The 27,531-nt window shown below is 40.4% G+C and overlaps 2 protein-coding genes across 2 annotated transcripts in view; one reads left to right on the top strand and one right to left on the bottom strand.

The window, feature by feature from the left end:
- Positions 1-77: 77 nt before the first annotated feature.
- LOC116393423 (aldo-keto reductase family 1 member B1-like) lies at positions 78-4,825 on the bottom strand. The gene is made up of 10 exons (XM_031865756.1): positions 4,656-4,825; positions 3,670-3,837; positions 3,426-3,542; positions 3,210-3,287; positions 2,850-2,972; positions 2,003-2,109; positions 1,523-1,604; positions 1,251-1,334; positions 1,066-1,148; positions 78-957 (listed from the first exon to the last, which is right to left on the bottom strand). The coding sequence occupies exons 1-10, from the start codon at positions 4,719-4,721 to the stop codon at positions 915-917; spliced, it is 951 nt and encodes a 316-aa protein (XP_031721616.1). The 5' UTR covers positions 4,722-4,825; the 3' UTR covers positions 78-914.
- Positions 4,826-10,402: 5,577 nt separating this feature from the next.
- tfec (transcription factor EC) overlaps positions 10,403-27,531 on the top strand; it is a 38,648-nt gene continuing 21,519 nt past the window's right edge. The window contains exons 1-2 of the mRNA XM_031865746.1: positions 10,403-10,483; positions 18,112-18,346. Coding sequence (XP_031721606.1) covers positions 18,134-18,346 — 213 coding nt within the window. The 5' untranslated portion in view covers positions 10,403-10,483; positions 18,112-18,133. The remainder of the gene's footprint in view (positions 10,484-18,111; positions 18,347-27,531) is intronic.

The following is a 27,531-nucleotide window of genomic DNA, read 5'->3' as shown; positions in this document are numbered from 1 at the left end:
CACACACACACACACACACACACACACACACACACACACACACACTTTCATTTGAACAGCGTCTCTTCACTGCTGTGTTATATTTTCTCCCACAGGACTTTATTTTGATGCTTAACAAAAAACAGCTCCCACGAGAAGTGGAAGTGACAATTTCACAACAGGGTTAACACACATGATGTTAAAGCACCATCTATGACTCACAAGTAAATATGAGAAATACTCTGTAAAAAGCAGAACATACCTTGACTTGTCTTCGGATGACAGAGTAAATAGTGTTTTTAATTTGCATTTATAAGTGCTGACATAAAGGAAAAACAAGTTTAGTCAAATGAGGAGTGCTTTAAAGATCTGTGTTGTGAAAAATGTGTCATCTTAAATACAGATTTGATCTTTTATGAGAATAAACTTTTTTTTCCTCAAACGTGCCAATTGTAAAACGACAAATAATACAATGACTGAGGTCCATGCTAATTCTGTTCTCAGAGCTGTTACACACTTTAAAATGAGTGAATCTGTACTGAACGGCAAAGTAACACCCTAGAATTTACTCTACAGTAAGACTCGGCAAGACAGCCAAAAAAAAAAAATCAAGGGAGCTAAGACACTTGTCTGCTGGCTGATAGAAAGGACATGAACACTGAAATATACTAGTGCAAAACTCATACCCAATGGTCATGATTTGTGTCAAATGAGCATCTCAAATTGGGATTTAATAAAGGAAAACTGATTTTCGTGGAGACAAAATGGATTCCTGAAGAATATTTCTCCTGAGAAATATATTCAAATAAAAATCTGAATCAAGGCCACACATGTTTTGCAAACTGCACTTAAGAAATAGCGAAGCGAGCAGCTAAGAGATGCAAAATCCAGTACCCCAATGTAAACCTGTGGAAACATCTGCATTTTTATCCATTTCAGAACTCAGTGCTGAATGGATAGTCCTTGTGCTTCAAGCTCCTATGGAGAGAAAAACAGAAAGGGAAATTAAAAAAAAAAACGTTGCCTGACTCGCGACATCTTAACAATATTACAAAGACAAACGAAAACAAGGATATATGATCTCACCATTGCATGGGACAGACTCTCCAGTTCCTGTTGAATCCGACTATGGTCTTGATCTCCTTCTCAGTTAGTTCAAAGTCAAACACCTGCAGAGATTTAAACAAGTCTTCATGCAGGAGCCAAGTTAAGTGAGGCACATTGGAGGGCTAATCCTGGAAAACATCTGAAAAAGTCCCACAGCTAATTACCTGGAAATTCTCCTGAATGCGGTGAGGTGTGATCGACTTGGGGATCACGATCACTTTCCTCTGGATGTGGAAGCGGATCAGGACCTGGCAGTGAAGGAGAAAGGGTATTAACATGTGAACGTGATCAAAAGGTCAGAACTACAAGTTTAATAACAGTGAGGGCCACGTGCATGGTATTTGCACATTCTTCTTTAAGAGAAAAGAGGAACAAGCATTATTTTTATTGTGTGAGCACAAACACTATATAAAGTGTGTTTAGTTCAGTGTTGTACCTGAGCGGGTGTCTTCTTGTGCTTCTCAGCTATGGCTTTAATGTTGGGATCTTCCAGCAGTGAGGGGTCTTCAGGTTTAGCCCTGTAATATAAAAATTGCATCATCCTGTACTATATAGAGGACCTGCACTACTTTGTTGACAGTCAAAAGGTGGACAAAATAATGGAGATACCTCAGAAAAGGGCTAACTCTGGATGAACTTAACTAGAATCAAACACTGCGACAGAGGTGGGCAGATGTGAAAAAAGACACATAAAAAAACAAACATAAAAACCAAAACAAAACAAGATCATTAAATAATGTCTAAATCAGGACAGAATATGTCACATACAAACTACATTCACAAAGAGGAACCACAGTCACAAGTTAAAACCAACCAAAGACATAATACTGAATCAGCATTTCCAAAAAACTGTTGGTCATGATGTTGTAGCAGTGCGGTTACAAGTCCTGTCTCGAGTTATTTTGACACAACTGACCAGGGTCTGTCAGGGGAGCCCAGCGGGCTGTAGGCCGTCACGGCGATGCCCTGAGAGTGGCAGTAGTTGATCAGCTTCTCCTGGGTCAGGTACGGGTGGCACTCCACCTAGCGGGACAAACACACCACTCTTACGATGCATTTCAAAAACAAAAGGGGAGTTTATGTGGTCGGCTTCAAACTGCCTACTGTACTGTTATTTGATGGTTGTCTTTAGGGATAAATTGGCTCCTATTCGATATAAGAGAGTCCTTTGTTTCCGCGCTTTAATCGAATAAACAGCGAAACAAAGCAAGACATTGATGGTGAAGGATGGTTCTGAAAACCAGCAGGAATATAAGGTCACCTCAGCTAATTGGTGCAGCCTGAGGGGAAACTGCTGCGGCCCATTACGGATTTACAGGACATTTATTTCTCAGACCTGATACGAGGAGACGGATGATGCCATTATGGCCCCTTTGCTCTTTAAGAACAGCAAACTTGACGTGCATCTGTTTTCTTGTGGCTCAGAGAGGCTGCAAACTGGTAACGATTTTGATACTCCATTAATCTGTCAATCAAGTAATCTAATCTTTTGTTCCAAAAAAAATAAATAAAAAAAATCAACTTTACTACGTTTGGGGATGCAGCCCTGCACTGAGAATAAAAGGGAAATGTGTCACACACACACACATGTAGTTTATATATAGCTTCAAAAACAGCTGACTGGCTTACTGCCCCATGGAGATATTGCCACAGTGCGTGTCTGGCATCCTAACAGATTCAACTAATTGAAAAACAAATGTGTCCTTTAAAAAAAAAAAAATAATCGCTAGAAATATTGTGTGATACAAATGTCTTGGGAGTACCTGGTTAACGGCAGGCTTGTACTTGAGGCCTGGCTTGTTGAGAATGGCTTCAATCTGGTCCTTGTTGAAGTTGGAGACACCGATAGCTTTGACCAAGCCGGCGTCCACCAGCTCTTCCATTCCCTGAAAAATTGACCATAAAAAAAACAAAAAAAAAAAACATCTCATGGCTGAGTTTTGGTTGAGAAACTGTAGCTCATACTAAATCCTATTTGTGCCTCTTAAAAAAGCTCTAATTTGTCACATGACATGGAGACATGAACTTTCAATTCAATGATTCTGCTCTTAAATCCTAACATGAACCACATACAGGTTTGACAGGTTTTGACAGGTTTTGACAGGTTTGTCTGTTTAACTCACCTCCCATGTCTCCAGGAAGTAAGTATCGTCACTGATCGTCTCTCCTGCGCTGTCCAAAGGGATAAGCTCACTGCCGGCCTGTAACATGACAAAAGCATCAATAGCCCCCGAGGTCTACACCACATTACTATGACACTGACGATATGGAGGCTGCACATTCCTGCTGATTCATATATGCACACAGAGAACAGACAATGCTCACGAGACTGTGCCTACCTTGAAACCCATGGGCCAATGCACGAGAAAGAGGTCGAGGTAGTCCAGTTTAAGGTCACTGAGGGTCTTCTCGCAGCCTTGCTTCACCTGAGACTTCTCATGAAAAGTGCTCCACAGCTATAAAAATGAAAAGGACTGGGAGGTCAACGAGCAAGCATGCATGTTTAAATATATAGGCAACATCGGTTCCGTAGCCTTTTTGTGGAAGAAATAAGCATGTGTACATCATGAACCCACAACTCACCTTGCTGACAATGAAGAGATCCTCTCGCTTGACCACGCCTTCCTTGATCATGGCCCGGACACCCTCTCCCACCTCCGCCTCGTTCTCGTAGACATACGCTCCGTCAATGTACCGGTAACCCGCTGAGATGGCTGCTTTCACCGCCTCGGTGACCTTGCCAGGGGGAGACTGGAAAAGACGGGGATGGTTACTTATTGTGGCTCAGACATAATAACATACATACTTTTTTTATATGGTGTCAGTATTCAGCATATGAACAGCTCATGATTTGCATTATTTTGCTTCAGAGTAACTCAAATAAGAATTTCGCGCAAATGCAGTCTCTCAGCTAAAAGAGAGATTTAGTTCCTGATTGTGTCCCCCAGTTTAGCTATTGGGACTGTTTGATTAAAAAAAGGAATTTACACCCCATCTGTTTTTTGGCCAATACTAAGTGCAACTATAATAGGATATTTCATGGAAGAAAACACGTGCTGTAAAGCAGGAAACAGCAGACATCGGGCTATATCCTGACTGGAAAAAGCTTTCTAAAAAAAGAAAGGCAAGACCTTAAACAGCATTGTAGGTGTCCATAACTGCACTTGAGTTAAGGTAATTGTGACTTATCTGGGTTACACTGAATAAAAGTAGAGCATGCAATAGATAAGGCTGACCTTAGCTCTCAGTCTGTGCAGCGTAACTTGAACCCGGATATTGCACTCGACGAACGGGTTTTCATGAACCTGCTGCTTGCTAAGCATTAGCCACGGTTTCTATATCAGCCGTGGGTATACAAACTGAACTAAAATATCCACCACAGTTACTCGTTAAACAGCATGCAGTTACTGCCGAACTGATATTACTGTATCTAGCTGGTGTTTTGAGGAAAGTCAGCGGTGGTTTTAGCGACTCGTTGCTTTCTGTTGGCACGTTCAGCTGTCTTACGTAACGAGTTAATTTTTAACCAACGATCGATAACAAAACATTGAATATTAACCAAAACACACCTTCCACGTGCCCAGTCCCACGATGGGCATTTGCGCACCGGTGTTTAGTGTCACGGTTGTAGCCATTTCTCCAGCGGACGAGCAGACCCTGAATGCACCGTTGACAGTCGAGGAGAAGGAACAAATGCGTAGATCCAGCGGGGGAAACAAGCTCCGGTTCTGGAAAGAAAGCGAAGCTAATGCGGAAGTGCCTTGAACTTGTATTCTTTCTAATAACCGACAGGGGGGCGACTCCACTGGTCGCCAAATGACATTCGATTGTATAGAAGACGAACTTAATAATGACCCTAAACCTCTCAGTAAATATTGTCAACATGAGTTTATGATCCAAACCGCTAATCATGTCTTCTTCCAGACAGCATGATGCTCATTTGGTAAATTATGGTCCCATTTTGAGGATATATGTTTAACACAAAACTGCACATGTATGTTCATCTGTAACTAGTTTGAATTATTACTTCATTTACAGCTGGTTGAATCAATAATAATGCATCTCATTTTAATTGTTATTCATATGTTTTGTGTGTAAAATCTTAATCCCTCAAAAATGAATCTGTCATTAAATATAATTAGATACTTTCCACCTACCACTGTTATTTAGGAGGCTGCCGATTGCATGGATGCAATCATTTGGACCAGTCTGTGAAAAGAAACTAATGTAATGCTCTTTAAGACCTTGACAAAGCTTATTTGAAACCCTTTCCACAGCAAACCTAAAGCATATTAGGGCTGGTATATTTTTCCCAGTTTATCTCAGGCCTATGTATGAAACACACATATTACATACAAGTAAATAATAATAACCATACGTCTTAATGCATTTCATACCTGCAGTATGGAAGCTTTTTTATTTTAAACTTTTCTATACGTCCTGTAGGGTGGCCTTCATTTATTGGGGACTCCTGAGATTTCAAAGTACCCAACATAGTCCCCAGTCCACCGGTAATTGAACCCGAGATCCAGAAATAACACCTGCCGTTTGCATATTTTTACAAGTTTTTGATGGTTCTGTTATTGTGCCACTAGAGTGCACCATTGCCACACTTACCAAACATGAGCGCATCTCCTCAGAGTACACAACGGAGGCTCCTAAGTAAAATAATCACATCATTTCATACATTATCTAATATGGCCAGTAATTACAGTGGCTAAGATGAATGATCAGTACTGTTTCATTTCACTCAAGGCTCTCAAAAAACTCGTGCACACATATTTGATTTAACTTAACTCATATAAAAATGCTCTTGGAACAAGCCTTGGGTAAGTTCATTGGCCTGCATGTAATGTTGGAGATAATATTCTTTTTAATTACTCTTTAATATTTTTGACTGCAACTTCTTCATGGCATTATTCTGATACTGTAAAGTTGAGGCGCACCATTGTGAATGTGCGCACACACACACACAGACCAGCCTTAAACCCCAAGAGACACCTGAGAAAGGGAACAAATACAGCGTGTCTTTATTGTCAGAATCAGATAAAAACCTGACAGACCTTTAACTGAGCCATTCAACACTCTGAGCAGAAGATAAGAGAGGGAGAAGAGAGCAATATGAAAAAAACATACAAAAGGAAAAGTTATGGGAGCCAGCAGCCGCTGTGTACCTCACAATGGCTCTCGCTAAAGTTTGTGTCTCTTCTGATCTTCTCCCAGCTGGACGCCTGCTTTTCAGGGCCCATCTCCTCTGATCTAACTTCAGACACTGGAGGGCCTTTTGCCAGCCTGCAAACTGTCAAAGTACCCCAGGAATCAAACACCGTCGCATGCTGTCATGATCAAATAACCACAGGTAAACCAGACTAAGACACAGCCACATACAATTGACATCTGAAAGAGGGGGGGTTTTCATTTCAGAGGCTCTTATTTTGTGTCTGCAGGCGGATACCTTTCCACTGCACTGAGTGCATCGATTAGAATAAAGGAAAACAGGCATTTGAAGATACAACAGAGGCCCGGAGTAAAACCAAGTGCCTCTCAAGGAAACTTTTGGACAAAGAGTGTAGACTTAGGTGAGATTTTCAGAGTGTGTTGCTCAAAGTATTTGAAGAAAAAAGAGGGGGAAGAGAGAATGGTGGCGGGATAAGTAAATACACAGATCACAATGAGCAGCTGTCTGCTTTTCCATTTTGTGCGGCCATAATGAAAGCTCGGTGCAGCTGCAGGTGTCCATTCCTTCATACTCCACCAGTAAAACGTGACCTGTCTTGGGGAGATCAAACACCCCATTTCACTTCATGGCCTCTTCTCCATTCTCTCCACCTCTTGTCTCTCCCATTGGCATTGGCTTTGCTGTCCTTCTTTTTCTCCATTTCTGCCTGGGTCATAATCTTCACCCATGAATCTAATGTCGAGTGTCAGCTCCGGCTGAGTTCCCTCACACACTCGCATTCTGCACATTCCCTCTATCGGACAATAACAAGATCAGGGAGAGAAACCCCTACGTCATAAGTAAATCATGGTAATGTGTCAAGTGCATTGCATGATTTTGGATACACTGGAGATTACTGAGGCTGATTTAAACCCTGCAGACATCATTCTTTAAAAATTATGATAATCCCACTAGTATCTGTATTAGGTAGACAATACAACATCGATAAACAGCTGAAACAATTAGTTAATTGATTGGTCGATGGCAGAAAATTTATCAGCAACAATTTTTTTATAATCGATCAACCTTTTACATAATTTCTTAAGCAATTGCGACAAAAATATGTGAATATTTGTCAGGTTTCTCTGTCTTCTACGGCAGTAAATATAATACTTTGGGGATTTTGGTCTGTTGATCGAACAAAACGAGCAATTCTAAGATGTCACCGTGGGTTCTGAGAAGATGTGCTGCGCCTTTTTCAACATAATTACAAAAAGTATCGTAAAATATGATCAAAAATTATTTGGCAAATTTCATGAGGGAAAGCGTCACCACAGCATGCACAATACTACCACTCTCTGAAAGAAATCGCATGCAATTTCAGACAGCAGAGGACTCTAATGTCCAATGATGTTGGTGTGTGAACGGTCACATAGCATTAAAATCGTGTTAAGGCCTTGGTTATGTGAACAAGAGCAGCTGCTGCCTCTACCAGAATAGTTCAGTCAATTTATTCAGTTAATGTTACGGAATGTATGTGTGAAAGAGCCTCTATGCTATCTTAAGCCATCAGCAAATTTGGAGTTTTTCTAATTTCCTGGATTCCCCCTTAATGCTTTTAACACTTGGCACTCCTGTCTTAGAGAGCAGTATTTCCTTTTTTTCAGTTGTTTTGTTTGCACTACATGAATGTACTCCTTGCATGGAAAGTACAGCTGCATCGAATCAAGCCTTATCTTCCTTAAATGCTTCTTGCAGTTGGTAAAAGTATCTGGCCTTGGCTTTGTCTGATGTCTTGAATTGCATGTGACAGACAGAACCTCATATAATCGCATAACCGCGTCCTCATGTAACCACAAAGAAATCAAGATATTGGATGCAATTCTTATTCTGATGAGGACGATGTCTAAATAATAAAAGCAGAAAACACAGACAGTATCTCTTCTGTCTCATTTCAGCTGTCACACTGCTCCTGAGGTACTACTGCTAGTATTAATACCATACAGGGTATAGAGATCATTTGAAAATGTAAGGTCAATTATGTTTATTTACAACGTTTTTGAGAAAGTGGGTGGTATGTTGTGAGGGATACGTCTCAACTTCTGGCAGAAGCCTCTAATATTATGTGAAGTCATGGTACATTTTTAGCAATGCTAAAAATAGTAGGTGGTCCGTCCACCAATTTGGTCCAGACTGTTGAATGGATTGCCATGACATTTTGTACAGACATCCATGATTCTCAAAGGATGAATCCTAATGACTGTGATGATCCCCTAACTTTTCCTTGAGTGCCACCATGAGGTTCATGTTTGTGTTTTTGAGTGAAATGTCTCAACAACTATTGGATGAATTGCCTTGAAATTTGGCATAGACATCCACCCCCAAAGGGATGCTAACGGCGTTAGCACGGCTTTGCCCTCGGCTGCTAGCGTTACCACAGTCTTGAAAAGGGAGAGGCGAGCGGAATGGTATTTTGGCTAGATGCCACCAAATCATACACACTGTCCCTTGAACGTGTCATAAACCTCAATGAGCAATACCTGCAAAAAAACTAATAACATTCACTTCAGCCTCAGCTGTAGCCTACATTGTGTAAAGAGCTAAATAATTAGCGAACGTTAGCATGCTAAACTAAGATGTTGAGCATGGTAAACATTATACCTGCCGAACATCAGCATTTTTTGCATTGTGAGCGTTTTACAATGCTACTGTTAGCATTTAGCTCAACGCACTAGTAACATGTGAAATATTCAATTCACATGTTCTATAAACGTGTGACAGTCGTGCCACTTTCATCTTTTTATCCATGGTGCTGAGGGGCTTGCGCTCTTGTTAACTACAAAATAGGTTAAAAGACAGTAACTCATGTAAGTGTGTGAGACACACAGAGAAAGGGAGACTAAAAGCTTACAATGTGTTTGATTAAAGAATTTTTCACTGCTCAGTAACAACGTGGCTTGTTATGTTTCCATTTGGAACAATGCAATGAAACTTTGTATCTTAAGCTCCTCGCTCTAGTGAAACCATACTGCTGTTAAGCTTTGTATCGTCCAAAAATGATTTCAGGGTAGACGAAGAAGGGATTATTTCACAATAACTAGTAGTACATGGGAATTATCTTTTAGCTATCTAGATCTTTCTGATCTGGTGTAGATTCAAACCACACACACTATTGTGTATTTTCACATGCACTTCCATACACAGCCTTGGCCTTGTCTGTGAGCAGAGGTGTCTCCTCTCTGGCCCCTCAGACACAGTTTGGTTTTTTGCTTTGATTAACCACTTAGTTCAGTCTCTCAGACACAAGATTGCAGGGAAAAAGCAAGTAATGAAGTGCTTTTGAATTTGCATTCCCGAGAGCTTTCACGGACGCCTTGATTTCAGTCTGCCTTTGCTGTTTGTTCTTCGTCAAGAGATGTCTGCTATTTTAACGGTAACGCGTAACAAGTGTCCATACAACCTCCTCCATATTGCTCCCTCATCAACCTAACTGCCATGAATAAACACAATCAACATGTATCTGAAGGGGAATTTGGAGGCTTTTTCTCTCAAATCGTCCCTGATGGGTTGTTCATCATTGTCATTATGTAGATTACAGTGTGACCGTGAAAGCAATAGCGGAGCCCCTTTTCCTCTGAATTGGAATGACACCATTCCATAACGCTGACCAAAACACTTGTGTGTTTTGTTCTTTCAAGTCGAGCAGCGCTGATCAGATATGGACAAACTGTCTCAAGAATATGAAATTAACAGCATTCAGTCTACACTTGAAAGTCAAGCCTTTATTTTTTGTATCGACCTTGACAACAATATCGGAGTGCGCATGCTGCATTATCAGCTTAAGTATCTGCTGTGATTCACCAGGTAAGTACCATGATTTGGTTGAGAATTTCCAGAAAAATCTCAGAATGAAGTTGTACAACAGACAGAATCTTTCTTTTTTGTTTTTAACTCTATTTAAGTCATTTATGAGCAATCGGGATTATGAAACACGATGACTTCCCAGTATCTGTGATTATTTCTGTCTAGGATTTGGAGCAGTTGACGTAGGAGCTTCCCTTTGCACCCCCCCCCCCCGCTCCTGGGTGTCAAAAAAGAGGAAACACATTTCGGTTTAAATTTGGGGCCCTTTCACTCGTCCGTGCTTCCATGAATGATTAAACATCTAAAGTTGGACGTAGATAAGCAGACATAGAATATACCAAGGGGACCTGTCTTCCATAGCCTTCAAGTCAAAAGGTAATTAATTTGACATTCCATTCATTGCCAAATGCAATTAATATGATCCTGCAATTTGAAGCGACTGTAATGTGACTTCATATGTAGTTTAGAAAAGCTGCCTTTGTTGATATTTGTTTATAGTGAGGGGGACAGAAACCCATCACCGTCACTTCTCCACAAGGAACCGTGTTCAACAGAAAGCCTGATAGTGGCAGGTTGGAATGGGATTGTATAGAAGGAACACATCTTTGACTCTTAAATCCATATATTTCCTCTTCATTATGTAGATATAATACCAAATCAAGAATGTATACTAGAAAATTTCAATTTGTAAGATATATAAATAATTGAACTTTAAGAACAACCAGTGGTGTGAAAATGAGTCAGAACAGTTTCTAGATAACTGGCATGCTCATCCTTAAATCTTTGCCAATTGAAGTTCTATGTAAACACAAACCACAGTGTAGAAATACTCTGTCAAGTAAAAGCCATGCATTAAAAATGAAAAGGCACATTTGTATTGGCATTAAAATACATGTAAAGTAATGTATTATGCATAATATATACTACATCACTGAATTATAATTATTGATGCATCACTTTAACGTTACAGCTTGGCTTATTTTTTACTATACATGTCACGGGAGTTCACGGTGAGGACCCAATAGCAAGACCACAGGAGACAGAAGTTAGTATAAACAGGTTTTATTTAGCCTGAATTAAGATGACAGGAAGGTGTGGAGCCCGTGGTCCGACACCAGAGAGTAGGCAGATCGACGGTGCGAGTCCCGTGGCTCGACACCGGAGGGCTGGCAGCTTGACGGCGTGATGTCCCTTAGCTCGACACCAGAGAGTAGGCAGATCGACGGTGTGAGTCCCGTGGCTCGACACCAGAGGGCTGGTAGCTTGATAGCGTGATGTCCCGTGGCTCGACACCGGAGAGCTGGCAGCTTGACGGCGAGAGTAGTCCGTTAACACAACAGAGGGCAGAGCGGCGGTGAGTAGTCCGTAAACACAAAGGAGGGCACGGGGATTCCCGGACCGACGGACACCGGCGGCAGGTGCTCGAAGCCGAAGATGCAACGGGGTTGAAGCGGGTGAAAGACGGTACGGCCTGAGAACCCCAAACTGCAGGACCAGAGTTTATATAGTGCCAGGGGAAGCGTTAGTGGGACCTGAGTCTGGTGTGTCAGCCTGCAGGAGGTAATCGGCTGGAGTGGCTGCAGCTGTGTGGCCATGGGAGGTGTCTGGTCTGACAGGGATCCTGACAATATATGCTGTTAGGTAGCTTGTGGGACAAATATTCAATATAAATTGCCTAAAACTCTCATTGCATTCGTTGTTTCCTGCTGTCACTTTGGCATCTTGTCCTCGTGTGGGCATGTTGTATGTTTGTTTTGAGCGCAGCTTTTGAGACATCAGAATGACACAGCGGGAAAAGTTCCTCATGGGTTACTTCCTCATTTTTAGTCACCTGATATTATTTACAATATATAAAGAAAAGAAAAAACTTTTTAACTTCTCTAATCTTGCATCATGGGAATGTTGTTTTCAGAGCATTGCGTGTGCAGGGCTGGGGAGGGGGGAATATGTGTGGACAGAATGAGCTGTATATGGCAAAGAGGGTGGACGTGTGAAAAGGGCTCATGGGACGATGAGTCACAGCCAAGATGACTAAAGTAGTCACTTTTCTGAAAGAATCTTGAATAAAAGGTCCGTCACATATAATCCTAAGGAAGCAACAACAAAAAAAAAGATTTAAGTATTGGATCTGATTAATTTTGGGATGAAAGACTTCAAAGGTTTATTAAAACTTCAAACATTTAAATTTTTTTTTTTATCAAAGATGAGCCCAGGTGAAAGAATTTGTGTCAGTGCTGTGCAGTGTGCAAAAGCAGAGATAGATGTGTGCAGTGCCACATGTTCGGAGGACGGGGTGCAAACTTGGTGAAGTGTGCAGCGTAGTGGAAGTGTGCAGCGTGACTTTGATATTTAAGTTTATGCACAGGGTACTCCTAGAGTTTTGCAATTGTAGAGGCCACTCTTGTCTGAGTCATGACTTGTCAGTAATGTCACATGGAAACGGACAGTTTATGACACACACACACACACACACACACACACACCTCCTCAAATGTTTAAGGACTTTTTAAAGTTTTGTTTTTAATTATAGTTTGCAGGGGCGTAGGTTTCAAGAGGGAAATACAAGTATGAACAATGTCTTCTTTGAGAAGTTGAACAGATGTATACGACGCCATCTTGTGGTCAATCTGGAAATGACAACTTGGATTTCATTTACATTTTGCGTTACTGCATTTAATGATGTGTGCCCTGTCTATGATTGTTTAAAACTACTTACCTGGTCTTTTTAAAACCTCAAACGATAAATAAAATAAAATAAATAAAACCATTAACAAAACGTATTATTATTATTATTATTATTAATAACAATGATACTATTTATAATAATAACAGCAACAACAATAATAATAATTATTATAATATACCAATGATAATAACTAAATCACACAAATAATAATGCTAATAACAATCATTTTAATAATGTAAATTGATGATTTATTTAGCATTTGAACAGTGTTGATGGAGAGATGTGTGATAGAAGAAGAAGAGGTGGTCTGGAGGGACTAACGGGCTGGAAGAACGTAAACATGGTCCGCTCTGAGGGCTGACTTCAAAGCGAGACTGTGGCATCCTCCTCTCAGCGATGGTGCACACCCTTGACCGACAAAAAGCGAAAGTGAATGTTCATCCACGGTCTACAGCCTCTTCCCTGAAACCACTCTTTGAAGTCACAAAATGGATCTGATTGACTTGTGAAGTAGACACATATACGTATAGAATGGGATATAATTATATTTGACAATGCACGTGCTGCCTCTATTGCTTCCACAGTTTCATTTTATATGAGCATATTACAGCTCCCCTGTGTTTGGCCATGCTAGCAATGTTGGCAGTCTGTACAGTTATGTGACAGTTGAGAGGTGTATGTATTGGTCATGCAGACTCGTATCTTACAATTCAAATTATATGCTTTGCAGCAAGCTTACTCACATTATAGGGTGAGGGAAATACACTTTATTGTTAGAACCCATAATGTCTGTTATAAAACATTGTGAATGTCAAATAAAGGCAAAAAGCTGCTCTGTTGAATTTCGCACTTGCTTGCACCAGTAGACAGGACACTCATTAGATCTAGCAAGCCACAGCCTGTAAAATGCTAAGAATTAACATGGAAGTTTGAAAGTTTGTCTTGTGAGCATCTACATAACGTTTAAGGAATACAAAAAGTCCAAAATCTTGTATTTGTTTGTGTTAAATATGTTACAAATCCACTCCAGTCTTATGTTTGGTAAGGGAATATATTATATCCACATGCAGGTCTTAAATATTGTGTAACTCCCGTCTAGTTTGTAGAGCTTGGACTTCTTCCCAGTCACGCCTGTTGTCTTATTTCCACTGACCCACAAGCAGTCGGTCGTCCTACTCAGAATTCCGTTTCGGCCTCAAAGATCATCCAATATATGAAATTAGACACTATGATATCATTAACAGAGAGGCAATGTTAGTTATGAGTTTTATTTCTGGTAATTCATTCATTCATGAACTCAAAATAGCAAGTTTTAATGCAGTAATAGTTGTACAGAGGCAACAGCTCAGAGGTAAGCCAGAGTTTGAAGCGTGTGAATATGCACTGTTAATATGTGTAATCCTATATACAGTGATGATGGAAGACGTTCACTATCGCTGAGCCTCTCCAGTGAAGCACTTTATGCTTTTCTTGAACTAAAATACACATTTTGCATGGCTTCCCTAACAAGTGAGGTCACATCAAAGCTGTATTTAATAAGTGATGGGAGTGAGAACAAATATTCGAGGAACAGCTAAACCACACAGGTTTGAAACACAACTCTAAATGGTGACCTCAGCTCGTCACACAAACTGAATACACTCCGTAATAATGACCTTGTGTGTCGGGTGTATGTTCAGAAGATGTGTTTTTGCCGGTGTGATCAGTGATAGAGGCTGGATCTCCTGTGTGTCTGAGCTCTTCATCATTATCTTGGCTCGCTGACTCATATCTTGAGCACAGGGAACAAAACTCTCGCGGCGGCCTTGTTCCCGACGCAATGGGACGCCCGGGAGGGACAATGAGAGAGAATTAGCGGTGAAAAAAGCAAATAAATAGGTGATGCAATACATGACAGCCCAGCAACAAAGCCCACTGTAGATGGGAGGGAGAGCGAGAGCGATAGAGAGAAAGAAGGGAGAGAGACAGAGAGAGAGATGAAAATAAATAGCGGAGCTCAAAGCGAGGCAAGGGTTGAGCGGATTGGAGGTGATGATGAGTGGAGAGCTGTACAAAGTAGTACATCTATGGGAAAGGTTTTAATGAGGCAGACGGTGTGTGTGTGTGTGTGTTTTCTCATCTGTGAAACAGACACTCAGAAAATCCTCAGCAATGATACTCCAAACTTCCTGTCTCCACGTGGGTGGGTGAGGATTTGTAAGTGCGCAACACGGACGGACAGTCAACCATTATTAGTGGATGTGTTAAAATGCAATAGTGTTAAAAATTAAGAAAAATATGCCTCACAAAGTGGAAGTATTTTTCTAACGAACAGCGTGGGACATAATTGCTGCAAAAATCCGATACAAAAATGTTGCATTCAAGCAATAAATTAAATATCCTTGCAAACTGCAAATTTCAAACCTTTTTCCTTTTTGAATAAATAGCCAGACAGATTCAAAAATATTTATCAAACCAAATAATGGTCAACGGATGTCCCATGTCCCAAGCACAAATACTGCAAACACTTAACCAGCCCTGAGAAACTTTCAACATTTCACTTCCTGATTAACACTCAAAAAGAAGGTGGCTTAAAAAAGTTCATGACTATTGCTTTGATGTTGTTGGAAAGTAGCGCTTAGTGCCCAGTGTTAGAAGATCTCCCGACTGCCGGGATTGAGCAGCTGCTATCTTGTTCTGTTGAAGCTGTTGATTTGGCGTTACCTCAAACCTCTTGATTGCTAACCGAACCAGACAGATACTAGATAACAACTTGGTGGGATTTTCAAAGTGTTATGATACGGGAGTCATCGATACAATTGGTTCTTCAGTCTGGCTCTCAGCCCATGTCACCCATCTAGATAGAGTTTTGTTACTGATGGCAAATAAACAAGTCAGATCACAGAGACTGTGAGGCACACCTGCAGCCAAGACGCGTGAGCAGCGCAGCCATGTTTCCTGTTGTCTTCCAACGGCTCCAAGGCTTTTGTATGTCTGCCCTATATATCTTCAGAGCAACAGGAGGCCTTTAGTAATGCTGTCGGCTCTCGGTTGGATTAAAAGGAAGTCAAACAAGCAAGGGGTTGTTTAACGCTTAAACAACCTGTTACTCACAAGGTGGTGGCATCATGAGTTTTAGGACATCACAGTCACACTGTTTATAACGCTACGTGGCAATTCAACAGACAATCAACAATGAGCCTTGTTGGCTGAAGCTAATTCAGGTAGAGGAGAGGACACCTGAGACTCTGTGGGACAGTTTCCTGGTCAGGATTTACTCAAAACCAGATTTAGGCCTTGATATAAATCTCTCCTACAAAGTAACATCCTAAATTTTGACTTCTTGACTTTGGAGTATGGACTTTGGAGCCGGTATAAATTAAATGAGATTACCACAGAAGACACAATTTCAAATTGCACTGAGAAATTATGTGTATTCTTTGAATTATTTGAGATACAGCTTCGAGCCACAAAGGATTTCTATTTTAAAAGCCTGTATTGATGCATTTAATAAAATAATCATTTTAAAGTCAATGGTTCAGTTCATTATGGACTGGCATATTCAAAGGTACGACATTCAAATATAATTCCTTGCAGGTACAGTTTTCATCTCTGACCCTGTGCATGTTTGACCTCAATCCACACTTTATGAGCAAGCATTGGGGCAGGAGTAACTGGGTGGCAAAAACCTAGTTGAGTGGCATTCCCATACCCATAAAACACTCTTCAGTGCCAGTTCATTGTTATTGAAGAAAGATGCCTTGCTCATGGTCTGACAGAGGAGCACACAAACCACAGACAAAGATTCAGGCTAAACCCACACAAACCATCCACTTGTTCCAAATGACCATTCTTGGAGGAATGCAGCTAGGTGGACAAAACCCTTTCTCTACATTTACAAAAACCCGTTTTCTCATGCCCACGTCATCTACACATTTTTACACAGTGCCTAGAACTGCCTGGCAAGTTCTGCAGCAAAGGTATTCTGCAATGTTGGCGACAGAATAAGGGCAATTAAACACAGTTTGCACAGCGCTTGGACAGCCAGGCCGTGTGCTTTGCCAATTAACTTCCCACATAAGGAGGGAGAAGAGAAGCTAGACTCTGAGATTATAACCACACACATTCTCTTTGTGTTCAATCAGTTCTGCATTGTAGCAAACGTATGAGTATCCTATTTTGCATGTATTCTCCATTAGTACTCTGGTGGCACTGACAGCTAATTTGCACTCAGATATTGTAATTTAGATATGAAGTACTTACTTTCTTTCATGCTTGTGCCCTTGGCTCCCCCCCTGGGACCATCAGCTATTGAGTATCCTCCCCCATCTTAGCCACATCTGGGCAAGTTTCTCCAGTGCGGTCAAGCTGTGGTCCGTCACCTTTATTTAAAAAAAAAATTAATTAAGTGGTGTGTTTGAATCTGTATCATGGCACCAGTGATGCTCAATGCTAGACATCTTCATGCATCTTTGGTAGGCTAGAAAAATAACTGAAAGATAGTCTGAATTTCTTGAGTTAATTAAAAGCACCCAGCAAAGCACTGCATGCGATGCGTGCGATGAAACTGTTACATCTGTATCTATTTTCCATTCTTATTTCTCATCTTAGGACTTTTGTCATCTTTTGCACATGATTGTATTGCCACAAATGAAGACAAAATACATTCCCAAGAAAACTGGCACTACTCGAATTTGATGAATTCTGTTTTACGTGAAAGAAAATACAATTTTAGCTGAATGGGTGGTATTATTAAAACTGTACATGGAATGAGTTGGCAGCAATGTTTTTCCAATCAAGTTGGCTTTTGATTCCATATCAACTGATTCTGGTTGTCACAGCCTCCACGTCCATGCCTCCAGCAGACATCGTGGCTCCCTTAAACAGGAAGTTAAAAAAGAAGAAGATTCTGAAGCCAACGTACTTCTTTGGGAATCCACTGATGTTAAATATGTCAGTTGAAGGCAAGTACAGGATTCTGCTATGGCTACAGAGAAGATGAGAACATGCCATGACCGTCATCCAACCCTGTGACTAATATGTGCTAATGTGGTTTGGTGTTGCTTTAATGACTTATAAGAGACTGTCCAGCTAAAAAGATTAGCAACCAGTAAAACTGTTTGTTACAGCTATTGTAATCAGCTCTAATGTACAGCTGTCTAAAGTAAGCAGTGGAACAGAAACATGTGCCATCCGGCAAATGCACAAGTACACACAAGCAACCAGATCCACCACTGCATCTCCTTTCTGCCCTTAATAAGGATGATTTAACAGTGTCATTCCATTATTGATTAATTTACTGACTAATTGCTATTTTTTTTTTTTTGTTGTTGCCCAGATTCAGTTTCGGATTGTCAGAAATGTTCCAGTCATTGTCAGGCCCAGACAACCAGTGGGCGATTAGTCAGAGAGATGACGGACAGGGTTTTTACGATTCTGAACCACATCCACACAGCTGGCCTCAGTTCTGGCCTCAGTTCTGCCCCCCTCGGCCCAGTGGCACCGTTCATCGTGGTGGACCCTACACCAGAGCGCAAATTCCTGTTTGGTACCAATTTCAAGACACGTGGAAGGTAGGTAGCCACAACAAAATGTACATGAATGAGAACCAAACCGTTCGTGACTCAGTTATGCATCAACACGACTAAGAGCCTACAGCCATGCTAGCAGCTTGGTGATGATGTGCAGAAGTGCTCTGAGCTAAATACTAACGCTAACATGCTCACAATGACAATGTTAACATGTAATGTTTACTGTATTCAACATCTCGGCATGTTAGCTTGCTAACATTTGCTAATTAGCACTAAACAGAAAGCACAGCTGGGGTTGTAATGATGGGAATGTCATCACTGTTGCAGGTATTTGGTCATAAACCAACCAAACCAAAGTAAACAACAACATTGAGATTTGGACATAATGATAGCAATCGATGAAAAGTTATGAAAACACCAGTTTATTGTGAGGGAGACGTGAACATTGCATTATAATCCAATAGTATTAAAATAGTTCAGTTTGGAGACATTTGCATTTTATTCACAAATAATTTCATATTATAATAATGTGTTCAAATACAAGACTTGACAAAGTATATATATATCTATAAAGATCAGTATGTACCCCTATCTTACCATTCGCTATACTTCAACTGATCTCTAAATAGCTGTTAAGCAGCTCCCGTGGCTTTGTTTCCTTTATGTGCATTACTCCCCCTTTGTTCTTCCCAATCTCTTTACATTGCATTGCATTCAAGACAAATAACTGTGATCACAATGCAAACAACTAGTTTGCTTTTAATGATCCACCATCATTGTGAGTTTTTCTTATTCAAACAGCTCCCCTAATAGCCTATATATCAACCACAGGCATATAATTACTGAACCGTAGGGTTAAATAAATGTATAATTACAGAGCTCCATCACATGCATCAGCTGTCATAAACATGACACCCAGCCAGGCCACAAACACAGCGGGACTCCGCAGGTGAACCTTCTCTTCTATGCAACCAACATCAATGACACATTGTTGTCCACTCATCACAGCCGTTTAGAGGCCTTTGAATAAAAATGTTAATGAAACAGGGCTGTTACAGTGAAGATGTCTGTAGAAAGGCTACTTATTTCACAGATGCGAGTCTCCTGAAATGGTGCTTCTAGCGGCAACACATTTGAGTGTAACAATCTGCGGTTGATACATACGAGCCTGATTGTGACTCTATTGCTGTTGTTGACACACGTCGCCAAACATTTGAATGAACCCTGTGTTTTAGGGGGCATTTCTTTGGAATTCAGTCTCTGGGGATCGTAGGACCATTGTCCAGGCACCTGAAAACCCCCACACAATGTGCTGACAGATCACTGAGCCATAACTGGCTACTGCAATTACTGTGTGCCATTCGACGCATGCATACTGTGTGTATTCATGTGCTCGTGCATATATGCGCATTTCTTTTAGATTGCACAAGATTGCAGACCTCATTTCGGACATGAAAAAAAATCGGATCTATTTTCCTGCTTTGATGCAAAAGTGAGACTGAATTTTGGATGTTTAGGATATGTCTGGGCTATTGTGAAAGGAGCCAAATGACTTCCAGATCGGCAGTAGTCGTCTCTTAGGCTTTAGGGAGGGAATTCCTGGAAGGGAGATATGAATCAGAGGAGGAACAGAAAACATCCCTACATTAGATGGATGACTGATAGACTTCAAAGCATTGTTGCAGTATGTTTTCTCTCTTCCGCAGGAGGCCTTTCATGTGCTAAAGTTGCTCCGGTGTTTGATGTGTGCGCGTTTGTGTGAATGAGCAAATGCATTTGTGTGTTTGTGAGTCGATACTGGCCTCACAGCACAAGTTTCCCCTTCAAAATCATCGGAGGAAGAGAGGTGAAGGTGAAGAGATTCATTCTCCAAATGAAACGAGCAGCAATGCCTGCACGAAGCCATTGAGAAAAAATGATGGACTGAGTTGATAATTTGCTAACATGTAGCTGTTTTTAACATTAAACTATGTCCTATCAATTTCCTGAAAATGTACATTTAGTTCATATTTGAGCAAATATTTCCTGATGTACACACAGCAGGGGGGTAGAAAACATTGCCAGCAATGCCACAATAGGTTAATTAAAGACATGAAACAACTTGTTGGAAACCAGTCAAAATATGTCTGTGGGTAACAGATTGGTGTTGGGGCCAGTAGCATTTTCAAATAGTGTTCTGAAACTGCAGCATTGCGAGTAACACTACAACTCAAGACTTGTTTGTCTAATATCCGTGGCAGAGCCTGTGAGTCACGGTGGAAGCAGACACATAACTTGAGCGTGTTGTTGGGTGGTGAATAAAGCCAAAGTGAAAATTTCAACAATTCACACAATGGCAAAGAAAAAGGCAATGGTTTGTTTAACACACTTAATTTTTCCATTTTGTCTGTGCAAATGCACTCAGTTCAATCATATCAGGAGAGGAGAAGAATTGAGAGGAATGCGTGAGACAGGGAGAGAGCCCAGAAAAAGAGGAGGGTGTCAGGGTGGCGGGGACACTAGCAGGCCAAAGCAGATTGGTTTGGACCACCCATCTGGACTGGCTGAGCGCCTGGGCTGCCTGGACAGCTGTTTGCCCGCTGGACTGGATGCACGGATGCATGAATAGAGGGATAAAGACGGCCAGAAGTCCCGTGTAATGATTCAGATAGACGGAACAATGTGCTGGAAACATTGAATATGTCAATGGCAAACACACATGCTAAGACCGGCAACCACAAATCCCTTATACGGTATAACAGTTCAGCAAGGTTCAGGTTGAGGTCATCTTCTTGTGTTGTTCAGTCCCCTCAAATAAAAATTTGTAGGCATGTTAACCATTTTTCAGATTGGTGAGCCCAAAATGCAGGGTGGTCAAAGTAGAGAGTCCCTTATATATTATATATATATATATTAAACCGCAGCTAATAGTTTTGGGCCATTTTTACAGCCCAACTGCACTAAACCTGTTTGTTTGACCCTCTCTGCATGTTCAACTAGCAGACTGATTTACACAGCGTACTGTAAATGAAATTAGCTAATCAAATGAAGCCTCAGACTTAAATTGTTTTCTATGTGACCTGAGAAATTCATGCCTCGAGGGACAATGGTCTCACTTGTTTTTCTTCACCCTTACACAAGCACAACTATACATAGGTAATGCACTGTGAAAGAAAGTTATTTTCTAAGTTGTTGGCATGGCATGCCATTAACGTGTGTAAAGGAAACATTGTGTGTAAATTAACATTAATGGCTTCTATGTTACTGGATAATGTTTGTATGCATTATTTATTCTATGGATGTATAGAGCTATAGCCTAATACACATTTAAATATCTTATTTTGGATCAGCAGTATATAATTTATTTGCTCAACAAAAGAATATTTAGACACCGTTCCGACCAACTTTCGATGTTGCCTATGACAGCAATGGCATCTCTTTTTTTAATGATAGTGATGAAATGGTTCTGTTTTGGAGAGATTTTCCACAGAGGTTTTTCCCTTGACCCCTTCTGATGAGGCAGGGTTATCTAAAACGCTAATCGGATTAGACAGAATGGCTTTCTAAATGTTTCACGTTCAGTTCTTTAGTGTCTCACACTGAACATAACTCCATCCTAACAACACAAACGTACACACACACACACCGTCACCCCTGCAGCTCACCCTTGACATCCTCATATGCCGATTGTTCTTACAACAAGAGAGATCAGGCCTTGAGACTGTCTCCATACTTGACACTCGGAACAAAAACACAGGCCAATTCTGGATGAAACATATCATAATCCCTCAAGGTGGAGCGGTGGGGGGTTTCAAGGCCACCAAGATAGCTATTCACAGCATCCAGACACATGGAGGGACCTCCGGGAAAGACATTGTGAGGTGTTGGTATGAGACTTGGTATGACACCCCTGGGAAGAACGGTGATTAGTAACGAAGAGGATTGTCTAAACTCTAGAGCGTTTCTGGAAACATACACATTGACTAATGCTTTCTTAATGCTAATAATGGTTGTCAGCAAGTAAATATGTTTTAGTTTAAGAACAAACTTGTTTTTGTTGCAGTTGCATACTATTGCGAAGATACACAAAAATCTCTGCTTATTTACGCTGTGATGGGTCAATTCTCACCAACACATTGTGTGGCCAACCTGATTGGTCGATTCAACTTCCTGTCAGGAAGTGGGTTCAAAACAGCCATGCACATCTTCAATAACAACTGTGCAGAGGTGGGTGATGTTTACAATGTTTACTGAGGGACTAAATCAAGTGAGAAGTTTGGTCTTTTTCTTATAGATTTCCATACAATCAGACTTCTTTTTGTAACCGAAAGAGTCGCCCCCTGCTGGGCAGTAGATAGAATGCAAGTTTTAAGACACTTTTGCGTCGGCTTCACTCGGCAGAACCGGAGTATGCCGCCCGAGTACAAGTCATTTGCAACAGCAAATACATTTTGAAGGAAGTGCAATGCTGACCGGATAACATTTTCTTTTAACACAATAAGGAAATGTTAATTAACGTATCTGCCAAATCGCAATAATGTTGTTGCGAATGTGCAATGTTCACTAACATTTCTTTTGTTTTCTAATCTTGCAATATATTATCTACTTGTAACAACTATATTGTTCACTTCCTGATTAACTTGCCCAATGCTGCGCACTATCTACCCCAATCACCTGGCTGCAACTTTGGTGCGCTTTCTTCACTCAAAAAAAACATTACTTCTGAACATGATCCAGCCAGCATTTACGTCTGACACCCCAATGTAATTGGGAAAACAATTTTTTGGTACTATATATGCTTACTTTCTCAGGGATAGTTGTACTTTAACACAGGATTTTACAGCTCTAGAAAGTATCAAATGAATGGCGAGGGCTGTTGTCCGTCTGAACTTCTTTATTTACATCTTTCCCTTTTTGAATGGCAGAGATACAGTCAGTGAGGGCTAATGTTTTGACCTGGACTGACCCCATCAGTTGATGGGAAATGTAGCTCATGCTGTACATCCTTCTTCTCAAGAGTGTGTCTGGCCCATAATTGATTGTACAAGTTTATATTAAAAACATGTTTGCACCAATTGATTTTTTAGTTCTTTACTCGCCTTCCTTATGCTTTTTTTCTGGGCCTAAGCGATTATATTTTGTATGTATTCGTTAACTTTGATGGTTAATATTCTATTTTTGTGATGCTGAAATTGTATACATTAGTTGCTCTTATGCAAGCAAATCCTTTATTTTGATAATTTTGACAACCTGATTCTTAATTCCTATACCAATCAAACATCTATATACATACGAAGCTAAAATCCGAAAAGAATGTTTCAAAATGTTTCGTTATACTTCACAAAGGTGGATGGCGAAGTGATTAGGTTTCATGTGGATAAGATCACGCAGTAAAGCGATCAGTGACATGGTAAAAGGCCATTGTTCTCAGTGCATTAAGAGACAATGACTGTTAGTAATTATCTTAACAGCATGGGCCTCATCAAGCCCTCTACGCTATACTCCCACTCTTATCTATCCACATCTCTTTAGATTTACGCCTTCCTTCCCCTCGACCACAATCCCAAACATCAGAGAGAATGAGTTTGTGGTTTAACTGCGGCCCTTCAGGAATTTTTCACAGTTTTACACAGATTTTAAACTGCTTGTGTTATTAACGACAAGCAAAAAATGGAAGCTTGATCAAATGTATCCGACACGATTACCAGCTGTAGCCTACTGTACTTCACCATGTACTCCGAAAACTGAAATTCTTAAATTGATCAGATTAGATGTTGGTATATTAATATATATAATATATATTAATATAAAGTGTAACTGAGAAAGTCTTAAATCGAAGTGAGGTGATCAGCAAGATCATTTATCTTGCTGATCTTGCTGATCTTGAGTCGCCATTCTGTGGGTCTCACAAAAAGAACCACTCCAGTGACTATATCACCATTATAATTTCTGTGAAAGTCGATAAACAAAGTATTAAACATCCTAAAATCAATGTCCACTGTTACTTTTGCACAACGTCACGACTGTGGGTACTTAAGTAGATTTAGTGCCTTGGTCAACATGCATTTTGGCTTTTGAGCTGAAACTACCGACTGTACATTCAACCTTTTGACTCACTGATGCCCTCTTTCACCACTGGTCCACACTTCCCCTGATGCCATCAAGACTAAAACCCAGAGCCCTTCATCCAACCGTTCAACCCTGGGCATCACAGGGGCCCCTGCATACTACACAGCCTTTATAAGATTAATGCAATAGATGGAGCAGGTGTCTGCCAAAATTCCATTCCTATTTAAACCTCAGAGCCCATACCAGCAACCTAATCCTATTAGGCCTAATTGAGTGAAGTCGACAGTCTTTTTCAGTTAAACTAAGTTCACGCACTAATAGGATTCAAAAGGGGGCAGAAAAAAGGTACAATGTGTAGAGAGTAGTAGTGTTAGTGTGTGGCTGGGGAAGTGGACAGTGTGCATCAGGGAGCGAGTGAGCAGGGAGCGAGTGAGCAGGGACTGTGTGCGCTGGGACCAGACTTCCCACTGGGTTTGGGGATCTGTGCTTAAGGAAGAAGGAGGGAGTGGGCTGGAGGTCTCCCAGGAGGCTAGATAAGCTCAGAGGGGGGACCAAGAACAACATAATTGGTATTCGGGAACCCCTAGTGTGTTTGTGTGTGTGCCTGTATGTGTATGTTTGTGATACTTGTATGAGGATATCCAGTGTGTATCCTTGGATACTTCATCGAAACGAAGAGATATGTGCGAGTTTGAGTGGCCATGTGCCGTATGCACAGATACAGTCACAGTGACTACACAGTCGCATTGCAGCAAACAATAATAGAACAAAGAGCATATTAAATAAAGTATTTGGTCTAAAATCATAAGTGAAATTGATCAAATATTCTTTGATTTTGTAGAGTCAAAAAAGAGGGATATATATCACACCCCATTAAGCAATTTATCAAGGGTAATGTGATTTGCATTCCATGAAATCTTCATTGTCAGACAAGCAATGTTCATCCAGTAGATAAACACAGAACAAAAATACTTTCTTTGACTTTTTATGGGATACAAAAATGAAGCCAAACCAGCAATTACTTTCCCATTATTTATACCAGGATGCACACCTGCACCAACACCTCCCCCGGTAGAAAATCAAACATCAAGATATGATCTACAGTGATACGACCTCAAGCCAAAAGACAGTAGGAAACCACAGACTAGCCCCCTTTAGAAACAGTGATGCGCCCCCTTTTCATTCTAAACTAAGTAATGCGTATCAAACGGCCCGTTAAAAGTGGCTCGTACTGTGTTTCAGCACTTATGGGAACTGTGCAAACAAGACTGCAGTTTGAAGACCAACGTTTAAAAAAAGTAGAGGGAGAGATCATCCAAAATATATACCAAACCTCTCGACAAGAATGTGAATAAACACATTTCCTAACATATCGCATTGTGTTTGAAGTACACACACCAAATTAAGGAGGTCAGAGTGCGACACAGTGTTTAGCCAGTGGCGTCAGTGACACAGACGTGGCCTGAGGACATAACCTTTCAGGGCTGCCCATAGCCAGAGGTGCTACACGGGACTCCCTTTGAAGAAAACACATCCAAAAGGACTTTGGAGACAAAAGGTTAGCATCGGCTTTCAGTGATGTGACAGAAGATAGTTGACATCTAACAGGAAGTGAAAGAGTAGATGTTATCTGGAGTTTCAGAGTCATAGATGTAAGTTTAAAGATTACTAATAGTTTTATAATTGCATATTACCGATTTCTCACAGCACTCAGTGACTGGATTATTGTTGGCTGTTGTCATCTTCGATGGTTAGAAGTATTCTCGTTTATCACGAGGTTAGTGGAATAGGAACCGTTTACATGAATGTGTCTTGTATTTACACATTGCGTGGGGGAAGATACTGTTTTACTAATCAGGACTATAGAATGTGCGATACAGCTAGAAGTCTAGCCTGATAGCCATCATAAGTCAAATATTAATTATCATCAATCTTCATCGGGTGCACATTTATTACTAGATTAATGTTTTTCAGAAACATTAATTAAGACAGAAAAAAGTTCTGAGAAATATGGCCAAACTTTCTTATGTCCTAGAACGCAGTTGGCATTTTACAGTAACTGGCAGGTGTCTGTAGGACAGCTGATTAGGAGCCATAGAGCAACATTTTTCAGATTAAACAAAAAATGTTGACCTTAATAGGTTAAATTATATTTCACTTTTAAGTAAAAGTAATCTTCCTGAATCAGGGAAAGATAACAATGATACTTCGATTTCAATCAAGAAAATGACCCCTAAATCAAATAATGTTAATTTAGACAAGAAACCATTACAATTTGACTATGAATAACATTTCCCGAATCTTTTTTTGCTGTGTAATCTGCCTCCAAAGACCTTCTAAAAACAACACATTTGTGATGTAACTCACCATAGTCATGATTTAGATTAACTTAATTATACACTGCCTGAAAAATAATCAAACCAAGAAACTGTATGCTGTCTTTTCCCCTAATCATGTTAAAGATTTCCTTTTCCTAATCCGATTACATCTGATATCACTTGTAGAACGGCATTGCCTTAGTTTCCTGTATCTTTGTGGAATCCTTTGTAAATGTCTAAATGTTTTTCCTCTGAGGCGGACTGCGCAGCTAGCTATATTTCCATATCAAAGATAAGTGCAATATGTTTCCTAAAACTGTTCAAACAGTGATGCGAACCAGTATAGTTCATCTTCATCCTAATTTAAGTAATGCGTTACCAATGGTCCGTTAAAAGTGGCTCAGACTGTGAAAAATCCAGAGACACAAACCCTTTTCAGCACTTATGGGAACTTTGCAACCAAGACGTCATGCAGTTTGAAGACCCATGTTAAAAACAGTAGAGGGTGTGATCATCTATGGGTTTTAAATATCAAAACTTTTATTGTGAAAGGCATAGTTTGACATTTTGGGAAATACACTTATTTACTTTTTTAAAGACAGTTGGATGAGGAGATTGATATACATAAGAAATGTTCCTTTACACAATTAACAAGCTTTACTTTGTAAATACTGTGTACACTGTTAAAACAGTTGAGTTTTTATAAGAGCTTGTAATGGGTTAATACTGTCTAATAATGCTATTGTAATGGTTTTAGTATCTTCATTTAAAGATGGGAGTGATAGCCTGAGGAAGACTTGAACTGCCCTGAGTCCACATACACCAGATCCTCAAGTTTATGTGTGTGTGTGAGTGAGTGAG

Source organism: Anarrhichthys ocellatus, unplaced genomic scaffold (assembly GCF_004355925.1).
Source record: "Anarrhichthys ocellatus isolate YVR2014 unplaced genomic scaffold, GSC_Weel_1.0 scaffold33, whole genome shotgun sequence".
NCBI lineage: Eukaryota > Metazoa > Chordata > Actinopteri > Perciformes > Anarhichadidae > Anarrhichthys > Anarrhichthys ocellatus.
The sequence above is the reverse complement of the archived record's forward strand: the minus strand, read 5'-3'. Positions and strand labels throughout refer to the sequence as shown.

What these genes read in the sequence shown, in the direction of transcription:
- LOC116393423 (XM_031865756.1), bottom strand. Translation starts at nt 4,721, where the DNA reads ATGGCTACAACCGTGACACTAAACACCGGTGCGCAAATGCCCATCGTG. An exon ending in GGCTCCCCTGACAGACCCTG is followed by an intron (nt 1,605 to 2,002) that starts GTCAGTTGTGTC and finishes TTTATATTACAG; the next exon opens with GGCTAAACCTGAAGACCCCT. An exon ending in ACAAGAAGACACCCGCTCAG is followed by an intron (nt 1,335 to 1,522) that starts GTACAACACTGA and finishes CTTCACTGCCAG; the next exon opens with GTCCTGATCCGCTTCCACAT.